Genomic DNA, 13,534 nt, shown 5'->3' on the forward strand with positions numbered 1-13,534 from the left:
TGATGTGACCTCACATACGCCAGAGCGCACACGTGTGTGCGTGCGTGAGAGGAATGGAGTAAAGCGTTTATAAACGAAAACTGGGCTGCGTGCAATACGTGTCGGGCAGTATAATGAAGGGTGGGCTGGGAAGGAAGAACGCGATAAATGCTGCGAACAGGGCAATGACGGTGGCTGCTCGTAGGGCACAGTATGGCGGCCACCATACGATCAGGTCTAGTGAAAGAAATTCAGTGGCGATATAGCGGTGAATGCGGGAGAAATGCGTTAGTATTACGTCGCACCTCTTTGAGGTCCCGGGTCCATGATTTAAACCGTGTTCATTGCAAATTGTTGTTCAGGAGCTCACTCGGTACACGTCCTGCCTCTTTGAGGAGCCGGCCGCCGCTTGTTGGCGTTGAATGACCTTCCTGTCCTTTGCACTATGCCAATCATCTATCAGCTTGTAAATAAACCAATCCCATGTATTAGCGCGCGCGCACACACAGACACACACACACACACACACACACGCACACGCACACGCACACGCACACGCACACGCACGCACACACACACACACACACACACACACACACGCACGCGCGCACGCGCGCACACACGTACACACACGCGCACGCGCACGCACACACACACGCACACGCACACACGCGCACGCGCACGCGCACGCACACACACACACACACGCACACACGCACACGCGCACGCGCACGCGCACGCACACACACACACACACGCACACACACACACACACGCACACGCACACGCACACACACGCACACGCACGCACGCACACTGACCTACCTTTACCTTTACCACGTGTTCGGCTTCCCACACTTCATATGCGCTTTTTTTCCACTTTCCTAACGTTCCAGCAGAACGCTTTGTTGGGCTAGTTGGTGCATGTTACTGAAGTACTAAAGCGCCAAACAGACGACGCAAGAAGAGACACGGACGAGCGCTTACCGTGTCTCTTCTTGTGTCGTCTGTTTGGCGCTTTAATACTTCAGTTGCTAACGTTAACGTAAAAATATTGGGGCGGAATAATGTCTTGCCTGACGCGAGAGACCCACGCCAAGTTCTCCCACACTGTGTCTTGACAGCAATGCACTGCGTTTTCGCCTCAAAGGCGTTGGCGAGCCAGCGCACAATTCTCATGGCAGCAGGCGTGTTACTGCAGTGATCAGTTCACGGTTTAGAAGGCGCCAGTGCTGCACTTGAACTTAGCGTCAAGCTCGCGATCGCCACACTGACGAGATTGAACACATCGGAATGAAGAAAGCAAATAGTAAGAGATGCAGGAACTTTACCGTTCAAACATATACGTCGATATCGTAGACAACACGCGCGTCACCGGGCAATCTGATGTCTAGAGGTCGCGGCATGACCATAGTCGAGCCGAAGTCCTATTTTTTTTTTTTTTAAGGCGGGGACAACTGCTTGAGAGAATGGTAACTTTAAATAGGTGCAGCGCTTACTATATAGCTGTACTACAATAAATCTTTCATGATCTGAAATTTTTTATTTTAATGCAGCTATAGGAAAATTTTTAAGAAAGGTGTCTTGCTTGAGCTATACTCTGCGTTTTATAAGTTAGCCAATATCTTTAACTGCGACAAATGGCATTTCAGAGACGCTTCGAAAATAGGATACTTTCTGCCCTGAGACAGCGTCCTGGACGCGCGCTTGGTGGCTTAGTTTTCTGTCCCACCATATTTAAGTTCTGCTCTTCATTGCTTCTAATCCCCTCCTCACGTACGCCCTATATCCCATAGAAGGATATTGCAGTTTCCTTAATAAAATTGCTCAACCCAAAAGCATTCTCTTCTCGCGTGAAAAAGAACGAGCAAAGTGTTAAAATTTGCTGACGTCGCCGTGATGCACCGACCACTCACGTTGCTCGCACGGGCATGCGTACCGTCGACGGCAATGCTGATCGACCCGCCCTCCAACGAAGTTCGGAGTCAGAGTTTTGGCTGACAGGGACGCTTTCCATCAACCTCTTTTACTTTCTTTACTTAAATTGAGTTTCCAACAGTTGCTGCTCCTTTCGCACTGGCGGGAAACGCAAGAGTGGAGTGCTGCACTGAAGGGCAACAAAAAAAATTAAATAAGAACGCTGCGAACCCATCAGCCCCTTGGACTGGTTTCAAGCCCTTGTGGAGATGGCAGCAGCGATGAACGCTTGGAGCTCCAAGAGGTAACGAGGTTCGTGGTAACGTTGTTACCGCGGAGTCCGCCACCGCCGCCGCCGTTGCCGCGGAGTGTTACACTAAACGGGGCCATCGGAGCTAGTAAAAGTGGCTGCCAACCAAGCTGTGTTCCCGCCACACAAGTCCCGCAAAAATGTTTGTCGCCCTTACATCTCGGCGCGCTGGAGATCGGTGGCAGCTCACGCAGGCCGCCTAAATTCTAAAGCTCAACGTCCATGCACGAACTGACATGCCATGCCAGTGACTCGGTTCACTGCTACTGGCTCAAAGAGAAATCGCCCTGCTTTGTCTGGTGGCCGCTGCATTCCTAACGCTTTCAGGGAGGAGATGCGTGTACATTTCCACCGTGTTCTCATTCTGATAGCCGGAACTAATGTATAACTTATCGCAGGCTTCTCTGGCGTCAATGCTATACGCTGGAAAAATGCACAACTAGGATGCAATTTCTGGGAACATTCACGCTGCATTATACAGAGTGCCTTTGCGCCTCAAACTGATTTATGCGAGTTGACTGACGAAAATCTCAGATGGTGCTCGGCAACACCGCTAACATTTGCTTTCCCCTTTCTCGTGGCTTGGCCTAATGATCGCACAGAAAATTATACAATATCATCGGGTATTCGCTAAAGCAGGCGTTATTACGCATTACGCTTCTGCTTATTCGTCTAGTCACGAGGAACCGCTAGGCGGCAGAGTTTGTAAATTCCCCTGCTTCCACCGAAGCTGCGGCTGTTCTAGTTCCCCCGCCACTGACCGGTGGTAGGATAGCATCGAAGCCCGTTGGGAGCGCTTGGCGGTTACGCCGCACACTCGTCACTCCGATGATCTTACCTTAGGTCTGTCGTTCCTCTCCCGTCCTGGTCCTACAGGTGCGAACGGCGTTGTACGGGTGCTTTAACTTCGCGTTATAGCGAGCGCAATGGCGATGAAAAACTTCTTTATAAGAGCGCGTCGTTTCAGTGCCACTCGCACAAACAGAAAATCAAATGGCCTACAGAACAGCACGTACATATTAAACACGTAATCTGGAGCGACTACGTTCGCTTTCGTTGCCTTGCACTGAAATTTTCCGCCCTAACATATCAAAGTTTATCATTCCAATGGCCTGAAAGGCGGGGACAGATATCGTAGAGCAAAAAGGTATACCAACATTCCCAATTTCGTAGTTCGCGCCGTTTAGCTGCGCCGCAGTGCATTTTACTTTTATACTCGTGCGGCCCCGAAACAGCGCCGCGAGCATTACGTACGTCGCACAATCACTGACTGCGAACACTGCAGCACGAATTTTGTTTTTTGTTTTATTGATATGATATAAGGAGATGTTGGCGCACAGTTTAAGGCGCCGGCTACTCCTCATCTCTTCAGTGGTTCCGTCATACATCGTACAGGGTTCAAGGTGACACATCAAATAGTCTTTTCACACAAGCACCAGGACTTATCATGCAACGTTTCCACAGGAAGACTATGACGTAAGGAACACATGGTACATACAATATACAATGTAAATGTCTCCACACTTATGTAGGTGTTCTTAACTCTGAATAATGCGCGAACTAAGTAACCCTGCACAGTGAAAAGGAGGGCTGTGACTGAATTTCCCGACAAAATAGTAAAAAAAGAGTTAGTTTCGTAGCAGTGGTCATATCAATTTCTTTCAGCTTTATTATTTTTTTCTCGAAACGTTTCATCCCCCTTTAACATGTATGTAAACTGTAAGGTAAGGCGACAATGCATAATTGAAGAAGCAACAATTTTTCCGTGTAACTATTTATTCTTGTAGTTAAATTTAAAAACGTGTTCAGGACGGGAATCACTGCAACGTTGCGTGCCCTCTATAAAAACTAATGTCACTTATTCCCTCTTTCTGAGTTACACGCACATTTTCAACGATGTTTTCTCTGCGTCGTTCAGCGGACCCTATATGCAATACGATACTGCACCGTGGCGACAAGAATTTTTCGTCTTCTTTATTCGTTATCTGAGAAGCACAGTATCATACATGTATACAGAACTCTATAGGAACGCGCCAGCAGAAGATTGCTCGACTGGGCCGGATCACAAACACACATATTACACCGTGTACAATGCTGCAGACAAGCGCGAGGCTGAAAAAGATATATGAAATACAAACTTTAAACAATGCCATCTCTCGCTCTCTCTCTCTCTCTTGTGAGTTTGCGTGTGTAAACGCGCTCGACACAGCAAATGCCAGCACACGAGTTCATTTCATCGCGCCCGCCAGCGATTCGGCGCGCTCCCACATACTTACATTGCGGAACAAATTCTATCGGTGCTAAGCCAGCATTGTGCGCGCACAGCAGAATCACCCAACAGGGGAGTTGTTTGGACTGAGTTATCGCTTCAATGGGGGTACAGCAGCTTCGAGCGACAGCCGCATGTAACATGTTTCCAAATTTACGACATATTCTTGCCGCCGCGTTGACGCGAGCATTTCACGCCCCTCCACAGACTTGTGCGGCCGTCGGGATGAGATTGCGTCTCGCGCGGCTGCAACCTGACGCGGACGCCGCGTCGAGCGCAATTGAAAGTTTTGGGCGCCGACTACAGAGTGAACTTGGCGTGACGCGATGCCGGTGTGCCGAAGCAGTGTCGAGAGCGCGTATACGCTCCAGGCGACTGCCGCCTGCAGCTTGCTTGGATTTGCGGTGGCGCACTGGCAATAAGAAAAAATATCTTGCTCCGGTAAACAGACCTAGGAGCTAAATGCATAATTTAGGGCACTGCTTTCTCGCGAGTTCCTTTCTTCACGCCTTACTTGTGCTGTTATTTGGCAACTTGAGAGACGTTTGGCCAGGCTTCACACGTTCAATAACGTAACAGCAGCGTGCGCTATGCTCTAAAGGAATTGAGAAAAGCGATCTCGATTATAAGAGGGTTCCTTCTTATCATTCACTATTTCTTTTCATTTTAGTTTGAGAATTTGCACACCTTATTGGATAACAAGAGAGGCCAACGTGACAGACTCGTTTGCCCAGAGCCTATCCTTTTCTTTTCTTCTAAATGATGTCGCAACATTCACCGTCTATACTCAATAGACTTTCCGTTGACTTCGAACACACAGTTTTTCGTACGTTCCCTTTGTAAATTAATCTTCTCACTAACTAAGCAAGGCTGTCCGGTGCCTTTACATTCCGGCGGGCAGATTTTAGTGCACCTCAGTTTAGGTGGACATGAAAGCCCGTCCCTGCTGCCACATTTATTGTGTGATGTTTCTGTGTGTGTTTATTTGCCATTCCCTTTATGGTATCAAATACTTCTCCCACATTTTGCATGTAGCTGGCTATCGTGATGTGTGTGCACAAAAGAAAGGAAGAAATTGAAAGCGAGAAGGAGAGCATCGAGATCCAGACCGCCGTGGACAAGGCATTCAAGGTGACCACTTCTTGCTTTGAAGAACTTTCTCGCGTTAACCATTTATTCTCGCGAATCCTACCGAAAAGAAACGGTAGATGTCGCTAAACACTAATTAGCACATGCTGAAGAGCTCACACTAAACGTGCACGCATACCTCTATAAGCGTGGTGAGCTCCTTTTAGGAAAATTACGAATGAATACTTTGACCGGTTTCAAGGTCTAGTGCCCCCTTTAGCGTGCTCGATCTTGAAGTGGAGCTCCAGAGAACCCCGCATTCGTAATACAGGCATCTTTTCTGCCTAAATATGTACCCGCGTCGTGTACAGTCAAGATTCTCGTGTAAATAAAGGTCCTTACATGGCCCGCACATGAAGCATGTGTAAGAAGCCCTCCATGCCGCTCCCGTCGACCACGAGGTCGTGGCTTCGATTCCCACTTGTGGCAGCAGCGAACCGGTAGGGGTGCCACGCAAAATGCTCGTATACCAAGCGTCAGCTGCACGTAAAAGAAATCCAAGGTGGTCAACATTAATCCGAAATCCTCACCTACGGTGCCTTTCACAGCACCCGTTTTACTATATGGGATGCCAAATTTCGTCAAAAAATAAAGGAAAAGAAATCACCACATAATGCGAGCACACCAGTCGATCGAACAACCGAGAAATCGATCATGCAAAGAGTAATTCCAATAAAAGGTTCAGGAAGTGACCAGTAGACGAAAACGTCAGTAAGCTAGAAATACAGGTTAGAAATTAGTTAGCTTTAGTTCGGGCGCTCCTATCTAAATGCCTGGGAAAATAAAACTTGTTTTTCTCGGCAACTACTGCACCAAATTCGATGAGGTGCGTTGCATTTAAGCAGAAAAGTTGAAATATAGTGACTTTTCTTAAGCGGATTTTCGATTTAGCGTGTTGACCTTTCTTTAAACATATCTTTTTAAGTGCAAATTTTCAGGAAACCAAGCTATTAAGTTTAAGACTATCTAGCTCAGAAAAGGAAAACGATATAACAATTCTGTAAATTGCATCTAATAGATGCATCTAAACCGGAGAAGCTTGATGTATTATACAGGGTTCATAAGTACGTCACTAATGTCTGAGTAGGACTTTTGCAAAACCCTTGTAAACATTGTAACAAGCCCACCTAAATATCAATTAATTTATAAAAATTTTGTCCACTTTAGGCTTTCTAACGTGTTCAATGCACAGAATTGCGATATCTGTTCTTGATGCAAAGATCTGTAAACTTCATGTTTCTATTTCTTTTTTGGACTTACCAATTTTCAGCAATTTTTGTAAGAAAGTACAGGCCCAAAATCAACAAACCGCTTCCAACAGTCACTAGGATTTAACCTTCTCTCTCAAATGCCACAAATTTGATTAAATCAGCCTAGGGGCCGGTTGTCTCAGAAAAGCATTTATGAGTTTTACATGTATTTGAATGGGCGGCAACAGTGTTGGGCCCGAGGTAGAGCTGCGTCTTAAACAGTTTCCCGAAGGACGAGAGAGAAAAAAAATTAAATTATGGGGTTTAACGTGCCAAAACCACTTTCTGATTATGAGGCACGCCGTAGTGGAGGACTCCGGAAATTTCGACCACCTGGGGTTCTTTAACGTGCGCCTAAATCTAAGTACACGGGTGTTTTCGCATTTCGCCCCCATCGAAATGCGGCCGCCATGGCCGGGATTCGATCCCGCGACCTCGTGCTCAGCAGCCCAACACCAGACGAGAGAGAAGTGGTTCTTGTGGGGAAGGAGGAAAGGCTAGCACTATTTTCTGCAACCCATGCGGGTACACATCTGTGCAGAACGTGTTCGACCCTGAGCCGGAAGAGCCTCACGTGCGGCCCGAAGCCATCCCGGAGAGCATACGGCGCATTCCTAGGGTGACGGCCGTCGCCGCTGGTGCAGTCGCACCAAAGAAACCGGAGGACACGGCTCCACGGAGCCAGCCGGATAACGGATACCTGAACCGTGCCTACGAGAGGGACAGCGAAGAAAGGTACGGGCCGATGTACAAACGCACTCTCCTCGCCTGGGGATGCATTACGTAGACGCGAGAGTTCTGCAGTTTTTCTGGCATTCGGAGGCGTTAAATGGAGAGAGAGAGGGAGAGAGAGAGACTCATAATCATCATCATCATCATCAGCCTGGCTACGCCCACTGCAGGGCAAAGGCCTCTCCCATACTTCTCCAACTACCCCGGTCATCTGCTAATTGTGGCCTTGTTGTCACTGCAAACTTTTTAATCTCATCCGCCCACCTAACTTTCTGCCGCCCCCTGCTGCGCTTCCCTTCCTTTGGAATCCAGTCCGTAACCCTCAACGGCCATCGGTTATCTTCCCTCCTCATTACATGTCCTGCCCATGCCCATTTCTTTTTCTTGATTTCAATTAAGATGTCATTAACTCGCGTTTGTTCCCTCACCCAATCTGCTCTTTTCTTATCCCTTAACGTTACACCTATCATTCTTCTTTCCATAGCTCGTTGCGTCGTCCTCAATTTAAGTAGAACCCTTTTCGTAAGCCTCCACGTTTCTGCCCGGTACGTGAGTACTGGTAAGACACAGCTGTTATACACTTTTCTCTTGAGGGATAATGGCAACCTGCTGTTCATGATCTGAGAATGGCTGCCCAACGCACCGCAGCTCATTCTTATTCTTCTGATTATTACAGTCTCATGATCCGGGTCCGCTGTCACTACCTGCCCTAAGTAGATGTATTCCCTTACCACTTCCAGTGCCTCGCTACCTATCGTAAACCACTGTTCTCTTCCCGACACTGTTAAACATTACTTAAGTTTTCTGCAGATTAAGTTTTAGACCCACCCTTCTGGCTTGGCCTGTCCAGGTCAGTGCGCATGCATTGCGATTGGTTCCCTGAGTTACTAAGCAAGGCAATATCATCAGCGAATCGCAAGTTCCTAAGGTATTCTCCATTAACTCTTATCCCCAATTCTTCCCAATCCAGGTCTTTGAATACCTCGTGTAAACACGCTGTGAATAGCATTGGAGAGATCGTATCTCCCTGCCTGACGCCCTTCTTCATTGGGATTCTGTTGCTTTCTTTATGGAGGACCACGGTGGCTGCGGAGCCGCTATAGAGATCTTTTAGTATCTTTACATACGGCTCGTCTACACCCTGATTCCGTGATGCCTGCATGACTGCTGAGGTTTCGACTGAATTAAGAGAGAGACTAAGGGAAAGCAAAAAGACAGGGACATCAACCAGGCGAACATGCAATTAGCTCCCCATGCACCGGAGTTTAAAAAGATGTGTACAAAAAAAAAGAAATGAAAGGAACGTTAGTAAACACTGCGCCTGCACAAAAGAATGCACAACACAAGCGTAGGCGATCACTCAGACGGTCAGGCCAGCGAGGAGTACGGAGCCGCAGCACGCTAGCTGCCCGCTGCTGCGTGACGTATGCAGAACATCGCCTCGAAAGCAGCTAGCGCGGTTTCGCGCACTCTGCTGGTCGAAATTCGTCGCGCCACAGTTCCTCCGGTAATCGTATTTCACCAGATCTAGAAGTTGATACGGCTTCTACGGAGAGAGCTCGCTTCAATTTCTTAATTACGATGAGCCCGCTGAAATTGGAAGTTTTATAAGTGAATTAATGAACTCGTAATGAATGACCAGTACCCCCCATGGTCGCCACCACGAAGGGCACGTGTCTGAGCGAACCGTCCTTTTATTTCAAAGTGACAATTTTCAAATATTACTTAACGTCTTCGTAGAGACACCCTGTATATGAACGTGAATAGAGAGAGCCAACAATAAGTACATTCGAAAAACGCCGCCACCTGAATGAATGCACCGGGTGTTTCACGAAATGCGTCTAACATTTCTCTAAATTAGGAAAGGGGAGACAATTAAATGGTTGCCTCTTGATTGCTCTCATCACAGAGTCGTGGAAATGAAGATTACTCGATATAAAGATTATACAAGTAATTGTGCAAATTAAGCTAATTATCTTTTTGGTCAAATGAGCCATGCGATTGATCAAACAGAATACCTGAAGCATGCCATCCGAAGAGCTCAGAACAGTTTCAGAAATGCAAGTTGGCGCTGCTAATTTTTTCCAGGGTAATGAACTGAGACCACTTTCACAAAGTAAGGCGAAACTGAACAGGGGAAGAATGAAACTACTGCGCGCCTTTTGTATAACCCCGTGATTAATTAATTGCTTGTGCCTCACAGTCACAGGTTGACGAGAATCAAGTGAGCGTTCTAATGAAGCCGCGAATTCGGTTGCTTCTTGCTCGCCCGACAGTGAGGCGCAAGCAGTCACGTCACTGGCGTCTATAGAGGGCGTGTTGGTGGCGCTATTCAGCAGTTCAGTAAGCGTTAGAAAAAAAAGCATACGTTTAGGCACCGCTGTTTTTAACTCCGAGCCTAAGCATCATAGCAAAGCACCAGAACACATTTCCACACGTCCAGGGATTTTTCGCAACAACACGTAGCGAAGCCGCCTACATCACACAGATTGTTGCGCAATTGAAGACTATCTTCCAGCCCGGAGAGCGGGCCTTATTGAGTTTCCTCCTCGTATGACCTCCGCGTATGCGCGCTTAACCATGTCGTCTACATCACCTGATTGTGGAATCCGAGGCCGCACGGAAGTCTGACCATTACGCAGGCACGCGCTAATTAGAATAAGCACGACCCCTGGCGGCGGAGCGGGTCCCGTGGGGACGAATAACGTCTCCCACAGGAAGTAGACTTCGCAAGAACTGCCACAAGATGCGAGTTAACGCGGGCGATGAAACGTTGGGCGAGGGCGTTGTAATCTGCATAATTAGGTGCCACGAGGTGAAAGAATCGCCCCCGACTGGCAATAAACGCGTAAGAGAAGAAATAACGTCGCGAGAGAAGCAAGTGAAGGCAGCGTCGTAAACGTAGTGCTTTGATGAATTAAGCGGTGAAGTTCTGCGGAAGTTTCATAAGCTTGAAGTTTCGCAATTCGCTGGCCATGCGCTAAAGAAAAGTAAGAAGGATATACCTCACTACTATCTAATGGAGAGGCGAGGAGAATCGAGAACAATCCCTGCGATATGAATAGTTTTGTGAGCTCGGTCACTGGTTACCTAAGTTATAACTTCTACAACACTGTGTGGCCTTTGACAGAGACAAGACATACGTGAGAGCTTCTGAATTTCGTTGAAGCCCCAGTGTAGCGAGCTCCCATATTAGAATTTTGATCACTGAACGTCACGAGTAGGCAATCTTTGTCCAACGCATTGAGGAAATTCTATGATCGTCCTCTGAGTGAACAGACAGTACTAGAGCACCGTCCCCACCGATCATCGGCTCAGAAGGCAGTAAAGGCACTTTTGTGCTTTCTCAGAACGTCTGGTTTGCGAAAGCGGCTTTGACTCAAGTACTGTCCGTACACGTATCTACACCTTCTCTCTCCCTTCTCTCTCTTCCATTTTTCCCTTCCCCCAGCGTAGGGTAGCCAACCAGACCCTTGACTGGTTAACATCCCTGCCTTCCTATGTTCCTTCCTCTCTCTCTCTCTCTCTCTAGCCACGATCGACCATAAGTGGGGTAACTTGAGATTCATCTCGGAGTTTCTAGTAGGCCGGAAGAAGGGTCCCAGGTACATCACGAACATAACTTAAGTGCGGCGTCAGTGAGCATGGATTATCGGTCACAGCTCATTACAAATATGCCGGAAATGAGGTTTAAAATTCACTCTAGTTTTCAAGAAATCAGCGCTAATAGACGATCACGTGCAAACTTGGTGGCATGTGTCTTTTTTTACACCAATTCTTCGCCCCGCCTGTGTACAGTGAAAAACTAGGAAATAAAATATCGCCGTTGGCTTCTGCTTCGCGGTGAATAACTGTTCATGCAGCGCTCCGCGCCGAAGCTATCCAGCCATGCCGGCTCCAGAGCAAGATGTCCGGTACAAGAAATGATCACCATTATATCGTAACCATGAAGATGGACTGACACGTAAAAGTTCCAAGAAACAAAGGCACCGCAGCTGACATAAAGCCTAGGATCTCCCTCTAAGAAGATGAATGAAAAAGAAACACGCATGCACGCACACATCGCCGGCTCTCTTTTGGACGCAGAAAAAAATATTACGTAACTAGAAGGAGGTTAAAAAATTTCTTAATTAGATGCTTCCTAGAACGCTCTTCAACTTTCTCTTGAGAAGTTTCACCCTAAGGTTAGTACTTGCAAAGTTCGCTAATTACTCTTGACTAATTATGCGAATAAGCAGAATATATAAAACAGTGTGATTTGTTCCATACAATAGACAACATCATGCACTCTACTGCGTCTCCCTAGAGTGTTTTGCTTGGCTAAATTTATCTGTCACGTCCTGCATACTATAGACCATGAACTGGAATACCCTTGTTTCTGCGAAGTTGCCAAGAGTCGGTGTTAACATTATTATTTAATTTCTAGACAATCAGATACAATGAAAATATTCACACATATCTAACGTCTACATGTCGCAATCGATGTTTAAACTAAACTTCCACGAATCGTTTCAAGCAACTGCTGTACAAAGAGACACCCGATGCGTGCAACCATACGTTTTATTTCCAACTTCTGCAATCACTTACCCTCGCCACAGCTGTGGAGGATAACCCCGCTGCGCCTCCTCGGTGTGGCACCGACGCCAAACCAGAAGAGTCAAAGCTCGGTCCACAGGCTACAAAGGGAAAATTGTAACGTGATAGCATTGTCAGAATTATCAGGGTTGCGCTGTCTCCCTGATTGGCTCGCGTTCCAAACAGCGTTACAACGCTTGCGAAGCCACACATCCTTCATTCTCAGGAATCGAGGCCAATTTGCTCGGAGAGATACGATATCAATGAAATAGCATACAAAGCCACGACAAACACTGGGGAGGCAGGCGAAGAAAGCTTCGTTTTAAATGAAAAGTTGACAACTAGCACCGGAAACGGCACAATGTCCGCCAGGAAGTGTGTTTCACACCTTTCGCCTTCTTCATTTCTTCTTTAATTCTTCCGTCTTTTATTCAGTCATTTATTTAAGGCTGGTTTAAAAATCTTGCCTTAGAGGTCTCGGCTAAAGGCTACAGTCGCCTGACTAGGCCGAGTCACCCTTACAAGCTGCCCAGCGGCAGAAAGAAGAAGAAAAAAATTTAAACAAACAGAAAGCAGACACAAAGAAATACAGAAAATATATTAAATAGCACATGCATACATGCATAACAAGAAAACATATAGAAATATTTTGTACAGAGAATGACACTTGTCACAATAGCTCAGCTCAGCTTTGCTAGCAAATTAAAATTAAATCGTGTAAGATCCGCGTAGAATGTGTATGCTGCGGAGGACAACGTACCCTACGTGTTCCTGGACAGCGCCCTCTACGCCCAGCAAAATCTGCAGCTAACCGACTAACCTGACAGCGCTTCACAGCCACTCATTGTCACCTGGAGCAGTGCTTGGACTAAGGCCCATTGCAGACTTTGAAAGTGTAGGTTTCATTGCCGTGAACACCTGTTTTTATTAGTAAGGGCATATGCTTAATACAATAAGGTTCATTTTCGTAAGCTCGCACTCTGTGTTGCTGGCTCGTCTTTCTTTTTCTGTTTTTTCTTCACTTACAAGTATGTCTTGGTGCCTGCGTGTGCTACAGCGTCCTATTTACCCTACCTGATGTCGGTGAGCCCTATACCTAACTAAATTTCTTCGAATATATATATATAGCGTATGTGTGGGTAGTGTGTGAGGGGCATGGGGTCAGAGAGGGAAAGAGCGAGATAAGCCTGCACCGCGGACTGTCTAGCGCACAGCAGAAACGCGCCAGCGGAAATATCTCGTCTTCAAATGTTGAAGGTGCATTACATCTCCTAGAAAGGTATATATGCTCAGTTTTTTTTTTCTCCTCTCTATTTTTTCGCCCTGCGTTCGCGCAGGCAAGCACATTGCAAGCTGACAGTCCACCCTCGTCGT

General features: G+C 47.0%; 1 protein-coding gene across 2 annotated transcripts in view; it reads left to right on the forward strand.

Annotated features, from left to right (window-relative positions):
• The window catches only part of LOC126536836 (uncharacterized), a 91,304-nt gene that overhangs the window by 37,993 nt on the left and 39,777 nt on the right, over window positions 1-13,534 (forward strand). For both annotated transcript variants that reach the window (XM_050183844.3, XM_055073554.1), the window contains exons 6-7: window positions 5,511-5,606; window positions 7,395-7,588. In XM_050183844.3, coding sequence (XP_050039801.1) covers window positions 5,511-5,606; window positions 7,395-7,588 — 290 coding nt within the window. The remainder of the gene's footprint in view (window positions 1-5,510; window positions 5,607-7,394; window positions 7,589-13,534) is intronic.

The sequence above is a fragment of the Dermacentor andersoni genome, chromosome 4 (assembly GCF_023375885.2).
Source record: "Dermacentor andersoni chromosome 4, qqDerAnde1_hic_scaffold, whole genome shotgun sequence".
Lineage (NCBI taxonomy): Eukaryota > Metazoa > Arthropoda > Arachnida > Ixodida > Ixodidae > Dermacentor > Dermacentor andersoni.